The 12,890-nt window shown below is 42.4% G+C and overlaps 1 protein-coding gene across 4 annotated transcripts in view; it reads right to left on the minus strand.

Annotated features, from left to right (window-relative positions):
- Nucleotides 1-12,890, minus strand: part of Frmd4b (FERM domain containing 4B) — a 326,911-nt gene that overhangs the window by 94,034 nt on the left and 219,987 nt on the right. For all 4 annotated transcript variants that reach the window (XM_034511455.2, XM_034511453.2, XM_076940161.1 and 1 more), the window contains one exon: nt 10,507-10,591. In XM_034511455.2, the coding sequence (XP_034367346.1) occupies nt 10,507-10,591 (85 nt within the window). The remainder of the gene's footprint in view (nt 1-10,506; nt 10,592-12,890) is intronic.

A 12,890-nucleotide genomic window follows, 5' to 3' on the forward strand; every position in this document is an offset into this window, starting at 1 on the left:
CCTCGGAGATCAAATTCAATGAGATGCTCTGAGCACCCAACGGCCTGAGCACCGAAGGGGCTTCTTCTCATTAGGAAGGAAATGAACCTCACACATTCTTATTTGTTGTTTTTTACATCAATGATCAATGTCTCACTCTACCCTGAGCTGACCTGGAACTCACTCTGTAACTCAGGTTCAGTCCTGCACAAACCCATGTTGATCCTTCTACCTAGTACTTCAGGTGCCTCCCAAGTGCTTAGATTATAGGTCTGCGCTACCATACCCATTCTAAGGATTTTGTGCATTTTTAAAAGATTTATTTATTTTATGTATATGAGTACACTGTCACCATCTTTAGACATCCCAGGAAAGGGCATTGGATCCCAGTACAGATCACTGTGAGCCAAGATGTGTTTGCTGGGAATTGAACTCAGGACTTCTGAAAGGGCAGTCAGTGCTCTTAACCACTGAGCCATCTCTCCAGCCTGATTTTGTGCATTCTTAACGTAAAATCTCAAAGAAACCTCACCAAGTAAAAGTGAAGAACAGAATTGAGAAAGGGTGTGTGTGTGTGTGTGTGTGTGTGTGTGTGTGTACCTAGACTCCTGTGTCTGGTCTGGATTCACATTTCTTAAAGCCAGTTTTAAACACGTTATTCATTCTGCAGGCTGAACACACCCAAAATCCAATGTTTGAAAAATCCACTGAAAACCTTGTTTATGGGGGGCTGAATTTTCACTCCTTTCACATTCTGAGTCTGTGGCTGAAGAGGGGCAAGGATCCATGAGTCTACTCATTAATAATAAGCATTTGGAGAGCCAGGGAGATGGCTCAGCAGGAGAAACAAACTTGCTGTGTAACATGATCACCACAGAGCACGTTGGTAAACCAGATATGTTGATGAGTGTCTGGAATTGCAATACTCCTAAGGTGAGAAGGGAGACAGACAGTAGAATTCCCTAGAAACTCCAGGGCCAACAGACCAGGCATAAACACTACAGTCACGAACAACATGAGACCTCACCTCAAACAAGATGGAAGATAAGGATTGACATTCATGTGTGTGTTCACACATGGACACATACATAAATGCATACACACGTTATATAAACATATATAAACAAAAATAAACATTTTTCATTTTACTGTGGTGATGGGGCTGGGTTTCACTACATAGCCCTGCATGGACCAGTTTGGCCTTGAAACTGATGGAACTCTGCTGCCTCTGCCTCCCCAGTACAGGAATTGAAGTCAAGCCTTGCCACACCCTGCTCCCACCCCCTGTTTAAGCAATAATAAATATTTGGTGTAAACATGACAGAAGTATTCACAGATCACATGATGAGAACTGACACCCTAATCTCCCCCGTGCTGTCCTGAGAGAGTTCCTAGTGGGGGAGGTTAGGCACCATTTTAAGCCACAGAGCTAGTACAGGCCCAAAGTAGCCCTCACACTGAAACCTCACCTCAGAAAAGAGGTCAAGGTTACAGTCACAGCATACTAAGGTTTTCAATGTGTTTTCTCACACGACAAACTGCAGTAGGGGATGAGGGCCAGCAAACAGAAACATCCCGTCATGTGCAGTGTTTAATGAGATAGCTGTACAGAAAGTAAAGATATGTCAAAAAAATGACTAGTGTAGATTTTCCTTCTTCTTCTTTTCCAGAGGAAAAATATCTCATTTTTCTTGATGTTTAATTGGAATGTAAGACGCCAGAGAACCATTAAGACATCTCCTGAGTGTCTCTAGAGATAAACAGCCATGCACCAATACATCACACAGCAGGTTTCAACTAGATCCTGCTGGATGAACATACTTTTCCATGTTCTCAGGTCCAGCCATGGCTGAGTTTGGTTTGCACATGAACACTTCAAAACTGAAGCCTAAAGAACTTGCTTCCCGATGCTGGAGAGATGGCTCAGTGATTAAGAACACCTATTGTCCTTCTAGAGGACCTGAGTTCAATTCCCAGCACCCACACGGCACCTTACAACTGTCTGTACCTCCAGGATCCAACACTCTCGCACAGACATACATGCAGGCAAAACATTGATGCACATAAAATTTAAAAAAAATTAAAACATAGACAGAACTTGCTTTCTGCTGGCTGTGCTGGCACACACTTGTAATCCTACCACTTGGGAGGCTGAGGCAAGATTATATATTGGAGGCTAGCCTGAGCTACATAATCAGACCTTGTCTCAAATAAACAAATAATAGCTCCCATTTCCTTTTGTTTTGAGATAGGGTATTGGGTATCCCAGATTAATCCCAAACTCATTGCAAAGCTGAGAATGACCTTGAGCTTCCAATTCTTCTGCCTCTACCTCTTTAGTGCTGCAAATACATTCCTATGCTCCAAAGCCTGATTTGTGCAGTACAGTGTATCATACCCAGTGTATGCCAGCCAAGCACTCAATCAATGGACCTGCTTATCCTAAGCCCATACTAGCTTTCTATAAGGTGACAACTGATTTTTTTTATTAACACCTAACATATTAGAAGAAAACCCATAGCCATTTGATTTAAAAACTTAGACTGGCAATGAAATTCTTCTTTCTACAAAAACTGTTATTAATCATTTTAAGGAATAATTTTAGTGCTGAGAGTAGTGGTGTATGCCTTTAACCCCAGCAGAGGTAAATAGATCTCTGTGAATTAAAGGCCAGTTTGGTTTACATAACATTCCAGGCCAGCCAGGGCTATATGAGACCCTATATAAAAAGGTGAGACCCTATATAAAAAGGAAGCAAAATTTTATTTTTATATATATATATATATATATATATATACACATATATGTATATATGTGTATATATATGTATATATATGTATATATGTGTGTGTATATATATGTGTGTGTATATATATGTGTATATATATATATATATATATATATATATATCCTGAGCCTTCCTGCAGTTGATACTGATATCTCATTTAGAGTTGAGTATCAATAGTCAGTTATTCTTAGCACTTTGATCAGTTATAGGACTCGGCAATTAACAGGTGCCTGCTACACAAAGAAGCATCTCCAAACAAGATGAGAGCAGAATTAATCTCTCTCATTCATCTTTTGATGACAACTATAATTATAGTTGTCCAGAGCATAGGTAAGTGTTATCAATAATCCCTAGAAAGTATAAATTATGGTGTCATTGTATAGATATTGTCCTGTATTTTTTTTCTTCTAGAAAACTCTACATGATTGTTTATATCTTTTCTGAGACATCTCATGAAGCCCAGGCCAGCTTTGAATTCAGTGTGGATCAGAGGCTGGTTTTGAACTCTTGAACCTCCTGCTTTCATGTCCCAAGTACTGTGGTTACAGCCACAAACCACCACACTGGCCACTTTTGTTATCTCTTGACTTCTTAGGAAGTAAGAAATGTTGATCATCAGCTCTTCATATTTACATATTTACATATTTACTGAATAGTCACCGGCAGTTCACTGAATAACCGAGTGGTGTTAAATTGTGCATATGTGTGTTTGCTTTGCAGTAAACAGAAATGAAAAAAATCTTTATCTCTCTTCCAGACTTTCCTGGATATGCGAAGTCAGAAATGAGGTATTTCTTTTAACACAGTTAAAGGTCACCGGCGGTATATTTACAATGCATATGGGCAATGATATTTACAGAGCCACTGGAGCTACCCAGCATTTCAAATGGCGTATTATTGAGGCTGAAGCTGGTGACTATAAACAGATTTTCATATCAGCATGCAGAGCTCCAGCGACTGTATTCAATCTTCTAGTCAGATTTCTTATAATGGAGTATGCAAACAGTGTGGCTTTGTAGTTGCAAATCAGAGCTCTCAAGCCAAGGGGAGCTTTCTGGCGAAGATGAAGTGGGGAGAGTCCTGTAAGAGCAAGTTAATACATCGTGGGTGAGGAACGTGCCCTATACATTGTGGAGGGAAGCTCACTGGTTCTTAGATGTGGCAGGGAACCCCAATTCTAGCTGTCAACCTCACCGACTCACGTTCGCCAATCAATAAATCCACCTACACATCCACAGATGAGCCTATGTCTCAGAGAACTTCTTTTCTCTTGTGGCCATGGTTCAGGCGATGTTCCTTATGCCAAATGTCCTCAAACAACCAAACACTTTAAGGAATTACTTAAAACTAAGACGGACAGACAGATGCTCCATCCTGTGATTGTGTAACTCAGCTTTTGACTGTCACATACTAATTACACAGAAAATATCCACTCTAAATTCCTATCAATTGCTTTAAAAAAAATTATCTGAACAACAGTCTCATACACACATTCATATGTAGTAGTCAATATTATGTTTTATAGAAACTGTAATTAGCCGGGTATGGTGACTCGTGCCTGTGATTCTAGCATTTGGGGGACAGAGGCAGGTAGATTGCTGTGAGTTTGAGAAGAGTCTGGGATATATAGTAAGATCCCATTTTTAACTAACAGTATTCTAGCTTCTCTGAGAAGGTATGAGAAAGGTCCTACTGAGAGAGGAGGACCTGCAACTGCCAAGCTGCAAAGGGATAGATGGAAAAGAGTTCTGCTCCCCAACGTTCTTCGAGACAAGCAGAGTTTAGCATATAAAGCTGCAAGGGAAGTACTACCAATTTAAAACTGCAGGCTTTAAATTTTTGTTTTTATTTTTCTTGGCATTAATCGCAGCACAAGCAAGACAGAGAAAGCCATTCTGTTGGAACCTGGTCAGCTAGGCAGTGATGTCACCCAGGGTGACTGTGTTTCTCCACACAGGAGTGGACAACCAGACTGGCTGCAGGATACTTTCCCTACTTTGTAAATGCTGCACTGGGGAATAGTTGTTGACTCAGCAGCCAACAATTAGGGAGACCTGAACCTCAAAAGAGAGGGCCATAGTAAATTTTTGGTGGTGGCGACACTTGAGGGTTTTCATAGAACTACCTAAAGATTCTGTTTTGAATACTTCAGCTTCCAGCTGAGATGGGCTAATGGGGATAGAACGTGTTCTCTTATCTGAAAAAGTCCACCACCCCAAATCTCAACAGCTTTCAAAACACTTAAGAATTTGGCAACATAAATGTGGGCTTGGGACAAGCCAAGTCTCATATTGTCCCTACTTAAGGCTGAGGCTTCCAGACCCTGAACACGATGGAGCACAGCAGACACCTTGAGCTGAGGAGTTGGAGTTGGAAGATGGAAGAACTGAACTAAATAAAAAGACTGTAGAACAGAGCCCCACTGGAAAAGAGACTTGTGGGTACTGAGAAGACTAGCAACCACCTTGCATGAAGGATTCCCTGAGGGTGGGAACTCTGTGAAAGGCCAGAAGGGAACAGTGCTTGGTCCTTATACAGATGGGAAATGGTACTTGTTGCCTTGAGGCAGGCTAGGAAACCTTCTAATTCCTGGGCATTGGGAAGCAGACCCAGGAGTCTTGCCCTGGTGATGGGAAACTGTTAGTTGACAGTAAAGTGAGCTCTGTCTGGGCCTGCCTACCAAATCATAAAAGCAAGTCTGGAAAAAAGAAAACTGCATCCTAATAACTAGACTGCACCCAGACACAAATACAAAGAATATCTGCATATGGATAGAAGCAAGTAACATTCAAAAAGATAAAGTTAGTAATATCTAGGGGGTTGGAGAGATGTCTCAGCAGTTAAGAGCACTCACTGGCTGCTCTTCCAGAGGATCTGGGTTCCATTCCCAGCACTCAAATCAGGCACAGCACAGTACATGTATAATTAAAAATAGAATTTTTTAAAACTTTTAAGGAAATACAAAAGTCTAACAGGCAATCACACATAGTCAGGTTGGTTAAATACAGCCAGAAGGGAAAAGGAGGTCAACCCAAGACACCCAGAACTGAGGCATAAATTAGTCGATGTGGCCAAAGAGAGGAAAATAGCTATTTCAATTACATTTTATATGGTCTGAAGTTAAGTAGTCACATATAATCTGTACAACATTTTTCCAAAACTATTCTTCTTATAATAAATACTTGAACACACCAGGTGTGATTAACGAGGGTTAGGGTGCAAAAAAAGATGAAATCATGGATGCAGCAACAGAAACTACATAAGATAACACACAGACACACATACACACACAGACACACATACACACACAGACATACATACACACACTCACATACACATAAACAGACACACACACATTCACACATTCATACACATACACACATATACACACATAGACACACACATACACATATACATCCACACACATCCACACACTCACATACACACATAGACACACATACATTCACACACACAGACACACACACCCATATACACACAGACACACACACCCATACACACAGACACACACACATACACATATACATCCACACACACTCATACACACACACAGACACACCCATACACACACATTCACACACACACAGACACACACAGACACATACAGACACACTCACACACACATACATATATACACACATACATATACATATATACACATACACATATGCACACTCACACACACACACACAAACACACATATACATACATATACACACATACACACCCACACTCATGCATGGACACACACATGAACACATGCACATGCCAACCCTCACACATATGTACACACATATAGACTGCCCCCCCCCCACATGCACACAGACATGCACACATGGGCAAAACATACAACAACAAAACACATAACCAAAACAAACCAAAACAGAATACCTAAGTGAAAACAAAGGAACAACTGAAGCCTCAGAGTCACTTCTGATGGCCTGGTACCAGCTCCTGAGACTGTGGCCACAACCTCATGTTACTGCACATGACTGAAGGTGGGGTTTGCAAGAAAAAAAAAATCTGACAACAGTAAAAGGTTTCTGAGTGTGCTACGACCAAAGCCTGATTCACAATCAACTGAATAAGGAACCAGATGTTTCAGGCAGTGCTCGCCTGTGTGGCATCTCTCCACATCACTCCAGGCTCAGTTCTGAACACACGGCATGTATACTTTGCCCTGTGCACAGCTTACATAACAACACACCAGCTAGCGATGCCTGAAACCAGACAACCCACAGTTGACAACACCAAGTGTTAGGAACTGGAGCGTTTTTTAATGTGTGTGCAAGCTTTTCTCCGCTTAGAGAAGTATAATGATTTCTATTATGGGGAACAAAGAATACTAATATCTTCCTACCATGGTTTCTCAGCGTGGAAGTATCAAATTAGTGTGTCTTTGGATTGCATTGTATCAGAACACTTGATTTTAAACATTGCTGTTTGGCTTGGTGGGTGGTTTAGTGGAGTTTCACATGGGATTAGGACCAAATTTCCAATAATTTCTCAAATGGCTCTAAAACACACTTCTGCTATCTGCATTTCATAGTTGCATGAGTAAGTGTTCTTAGCATTGACAAGTATGAAGTCAAAATGTTAATTAACTATGAAAATGTTTGAAGATTTCCTATATCCTATAATATCAAAGCCTCATCCAAGATTGAATTCTCTATGTAAAAATAAACACATTTATTTCATTAGTATGAACATTTACTTTTATCTTTAAAAATGATAAAATGTGTGTATATATCAAAGAATTCTTTTAAAATAAATCTCTATATGATTTGTTATCAATACTTTCTATACCTATTTTATATACCTATATATCTGGAATCACATAGAAAAAGAGGTCACAGGAGATTACTGGTCACCCAGCTCAGCCAAATTAGTGAGTCTCAGGTCCTAGTGAGAAATTGTCTCAAAACACAAGATGGACGGTTCCTGAGGAAAGACACCCAAGGTTGTCCTCTGATCTCTACATGCCCATGCACACACATGCACTGGCACACATATGACCCACATACATGTAAACACACATAAATATTGCATCCCCCAATACACACCCCTTTCTAGATCTAATATAAAGAACAAACTTAAAAACCCAAGACACTTAAGTTACAAGAAGCACTAAGAAAGCTGTATCAAGGTATTTACATATAATCAAACTGTCCAAAGTGGAAACTTGGAAAAGCAGCTGGAGAAAAAGACACACTGAGCCACAAAGACTTGGTGTGGTAGCAGATTGTTCATCAGCAACAACATAAGAAAAATAATAATTGATGTGTTTATAAAAAGATAAAGAGATATAGAATATGTTCTATGGGTGTGTGGCGAGGTATGAGGGAAGGGGATGACTCAGTGGGCCCATGCTGAGGCATCCTTTCCCCCTGAGGGACCAGCCACAGGACCGGATTATATAGAATAGAGTTTATTCAGGGCATGGGGATAGGGAGTTAAGAGGGTAGTAGAGGCAGAGGTGGGGGGGAGGGGAAGAGAGGGAAAGAGTAGAGAAGCAGAGGAGAATCTAGGCTGGCCATGAGCAATTGGAGGGGGCAGTGGCAAGAGAGCAGGAGATCAAGAGAGAGAGGAGGGGTCAAGCAGCCCTTTTTATAGTGGGCCAGGCCCATCTGGCTGTTGCCAGGTAACTGCGGAGGTGGAGTTTAGACAATGCTAACATTCCCCCGTTATGGTTTAATTTAAAAAGAAAAATTAGAAAGAGGTGATGGCGAAGCAGGAATAGGGTCGTTGTGATATCTGGCTACTTCCTGCTGGCAATGGGGTCGATGTGTCTCTAGGGAACCTAGAAGAATGAATATGGGGGATGTTTGTCCGGTCTTAGGAGAGATGGCTGTTTCCTGCTGTCCAGGGTCTGTGGAGCCATCTGAAGATAGGTCAAAAGGAACAGGTCCAGTAGAAGCATCTGTGTGTGTGACAGGAGGTGGAGCATCTGAAGATTGCTTCTCTGGAGCTGTTCTGGATGCACCATGAATCATTATTTTTGTAGAAATGAAAAAACTGCCAGTGTACAGTTTTATATCCTATGAGCTAAATTCAAAAACTGAAGACAATGGCCTGCCAGTGCTTTCAGAAAGAAGCTTGAAAGAGTAAATCACCACCAGATTCTCTAGTTACAGGCAATGTTACCCAATGTCTTTCAGGTAGAAGAAAAGTTAAGTCAGGAAGAAGAGAACGAAGACAAACAGAAATGGGCGCCCCACTGATACATATACTTTTATAGTGTTTAAATATCTTTGAAGGTGATCAAAATTTCACACAGAAGTAGTGATGTCCCCAGCATCTGCAGCAGAGGTGCAGTGAGGGGTGATGGGAACGACCTACACAGAGAAACAAAAGGGTCTTACAGAGTGTGTGAAACTCTGGAGCTTCCCTCTGAGACAGATGCGATACGCTGAAGATGTATACTGTCAACTCAAAACAATCATGAAAATAGCAAACCAAAGGGAGTTAATCCAACCAAGGCCGTAAAGTGAAATCATAAAGCATTCAGTGAAAGGCTGAGGAGATGCTAAATCCCTTGCCGTGCAAGCACTAATCCTCAGAGCTCACGGGAAGCCAGGCACAGTCTGTGTGTAATTCCAGTGTTCATAGAGGATAGGAGACAGGAGAGAGTGCTAGGAGACTAAAGGACCAGCTAGTCTGGCAGACACAGTATGGGAACACTGTCTCAAACAGGTGGTAGGTGAGGATCTGCTCCCAAGGTTGTCCTTGGATTTCGACACATGTGCTATGGCAGGCATGTATAGTTAGTCACACATGTACAGATACATACATCACACACACACACGCACGCACACGCACACGCACACGCACACACACATCCATTCAATAGGAATAAAAAAAAATTGGAAGGTGCGAGATTTGGACCCAAGGCAGTCAGTAATCTTAGCACATATAACTAGAATAAATACTCCAGTTAAGAGACAGTGTGAGGGCCAGCACTGAGGCTCTCAAGTTTATCCCTGCAACTCATATAAAAAAAGAGAGGATGGGCTCCACCCCTGAAAGCTGCCCTGTAACCTCCATATGTGTGCCGTGGCACGTGCAACCCTGTACCTCAACACACACAATACAAACAAATAAAGATTTAAAAAAAAAAAAAAAAAAAAAGCCTGGGCTGCATAGCAACACTCAACACTTGCGCAAAACCCAATCAGCTCCCTCCCCAAGACCCACACCTCTGCCACACAAAAGCGAATCAAACCAAGGCATTTCGACTTAGCTGTAACACTTCAACCCAGGGACTGTTTTTTTTTTTTTTTTTCTGAAAAGTAGTTTGTTTACTGATGTTTGTAAAAGTAACAAAGGAAAACAACTTCTGCTGGCCCGAGTCTGAAGAGAACCAGCCTGCTGCTGAAAGTGGTCAGTTGAGCTCAGCTGCCAGCTCTGTTTCCTCGGAGCTGAGGTGGGAGTGGCAGGCTGGTCCGGGAACTGGGACTGCATTCTGGAGTATTGTAAATGGTAGAATGAAGAGGCTTCCCACACTCTGATGGGATCCATCTTTCTGTCTTTCTTGCTCATACCACGTGGAGCCTCCCTCAGCTACCTTTGAAGCAGTGACTGAGTGGAGGTGTAATTATCCTGTTCAGCATCTGAAGAGGGGCTGGGGAGGGGTGGGTTGGGGAGCTGATATTAAGAAGAGAGACTGTATTCATTCCTTAGTTAGGAAGACCATTCCATGAACACACAAACAAGTGCCTTACCTTGTGTACACAGGCCTTTGCATTCAGGAAAAACAGCTCCACTGTATTCTTATCCTTCAGAAAGGATATGCTCTCGATGTAGAACCTGAAAGAGAGTATGTGGAGTTCATTTCTTCAGACTTAACTTCTTGGCATGATTTCATTTCCTCAAGGACAATGTTAAGGAGCCACATGGCTCTGCTTCGGTTTTTATGTTGCACACCACCTCAGTGCTCACACACACACACCTGCAGATGAAACGCAACTGTGTGTAGGCCGTGAGTTAAAGGGAGACTCAGCACAGGTCCACCTGCCAACATTGTTGTGTGCCTGCAAATCCTTCGATGAGCACACAAGCCCAGTTAAGATCCCAGAGCAAGCAGGCCATGTCTGAATCTCAAGGCATCCTGCCGGCCCAGTGGTGACCAGAGTTGGGGTTGGTGGGGGACTCCAGGCCCACCTTACTCTATCTCTCACAGAGTTACAGTTAGGCTAGCTCCTTCCCTTTCTGTGGGCAGCTAGGGTTTCCCTTGGCTGGAAGCCAAGCTCCCCATAGCTGTTAGTTTTGCTCTTTTCTCATGCAAATCAGGGCACTGTGGGCCTCCCTCTCCATGCCCTTTCTAAGATTTTCCTTGTACAGCGTGTGAGCCTACAGATTTAGTGGGGGTGGGGGGGAGGTGGGGAGGTGGGGGAGTGGGGGTTGGGAGGAGGAAGGGGGCCTCTGACAGCTTTGAGGTGGGAAGGAAGGAAGACTTCAAAAGCTATCTAGGGAGGACTGGGGCTCTGTGCTGAGCACAGGTAAACCTGAGCCCAAGCATTTTTTGAGATCTAGAACCTGCTTGTTAAATAATCCAGGAGGGACATAATGTCCCAGGGCAACTCATACAGTTGGGGTCCTCAAAACAAAACAAAACAAAACAAAACTTGCTCTCAAACCAGTGAGAATGGAAACACTAGAGGACCATGGTAGGGGGATGATACCCTCAGGCCTGCGAAATCACACAGGGCTTGGGGATTCATTTCTGTTTTTCTTTCTTGTTAATGAAATGTGTGAGCTTCTAATGCAGCTGAAAAGGCTGTAAAAGGAGTTGTCACAGAAATGTTAAGATCCTTTGGAAAATGCCACCTCTGTGTGTTGCCTTGTCAGGGGAGGCTCCAGAAGGAGACTAAATCTGGGATATTTGTATTTAAAAGGGTTTAGCTCACTGCTAAGTGTGATTAATGAAGACTGGGGAGACTTGGGTTTGAAAAGTGTGAAAGGCAGGAAAGGAAATGAGGAGTTATGGGAAAACAGGCTTTCGAGTAAGAAAGATCTAGAATGTCATCTCTGTTTATTAACATTAACAGAGGTGTGTAGTCTTGTGTCTTTGTCAAGTGTCATGACTGAACTTTTAATTTTGGAGGGTTGAACTTAGATATTAAGTGTGAACTGTTTTTTTTTTTTTTTTTTTTTTTTTTTAATCTTACGATTGCTAAGAAAGTCTCTCCCTTGTCCTTACTGAATTTCTGCATGGCAGTGGTTCTCAACCTTTCTGATGCTGTGACCCTTTAATACAGTTTCCTCATGTTCGGGTGACCCCCGACCGACCATAAAATTACTTCCATTGCTACCTCATAACAGTAATGTTGCTACTGTTATGAATTGTAATGTAAACATCAGATAGGAAGATGGTTGTAGGCGACCCCTGTAAAAGAGTCATTTGATCCCAGAGGGTTGCAACTCACAGAACTGCTGCTGTATAGCCAGAAGAAAGTGATCGGAAGAACTTACACAACCAATGGGGTGGCCAATATGATGCCTGTGTATGGTAGAAATCCAGTAAATTCTAACCACTGGGGCCCTGTGAAACCTTACTTTATTAAACAGCTTGAAGGGTGGGATGGAGTTTGAACAATATTTGAAGATCAAGGGGACTCAAGTTTCTGCTGAGCAAAAGAATAAATCCAGAAGAGATGAACGTTGTAGTTGAACAAAGCCTTCTTCGAACAAGATGATAAACAGCGTTTGGAATTTGCCCTTCACCAAGACGACAGTCGTGATACCTTGGGGATTCTTTCATAGCTGTAGTTTGTTTTACCTTGAGCACAGCTATGAGGACCAGGCTGGTGAAGTGGCTTGGGAAATAGAGTGCTCCTAAAGTGGCCTAGGAGGCAGAGAGTGCTCCCAACAGAGGCTTTTCATTGGACGAAAATTGTGTAAACTAATCTCAAGTGGCCTCTTGGAGAGTGGGAGAGGCAGGATAGGAGGCTAAGAGAGGCAGTAAAGAGAAACCAGGGCGGCAGGAAGTGGAGGGAAGAGGAACTAGCAGGAGGTGAAGGAGCAGACAGTGGTCCAGTCATTGAGATGGTGGATGGTGGATATCAAGAAGAGAGCCAGGCTGGCAAGATGAATGGTTCTGTGTCCC

The sequence above is a fragment of the Arvicanthis niloticus genome, chromosome 9 (assembly GCF_011762505.2).
Source record: "Arvicanthis niloticus isolate mArvNil1 chromosome 9, mArvNil1.pat.X, whole genome shotgun sequence".
Taxonomy (NCBI): domain Eukaryota; kingdom Metazoa; phylum Chordata; class Mammalia; order Rodentia; family Muridae; genus Arvicanthis; species Arvicanthis niloticus.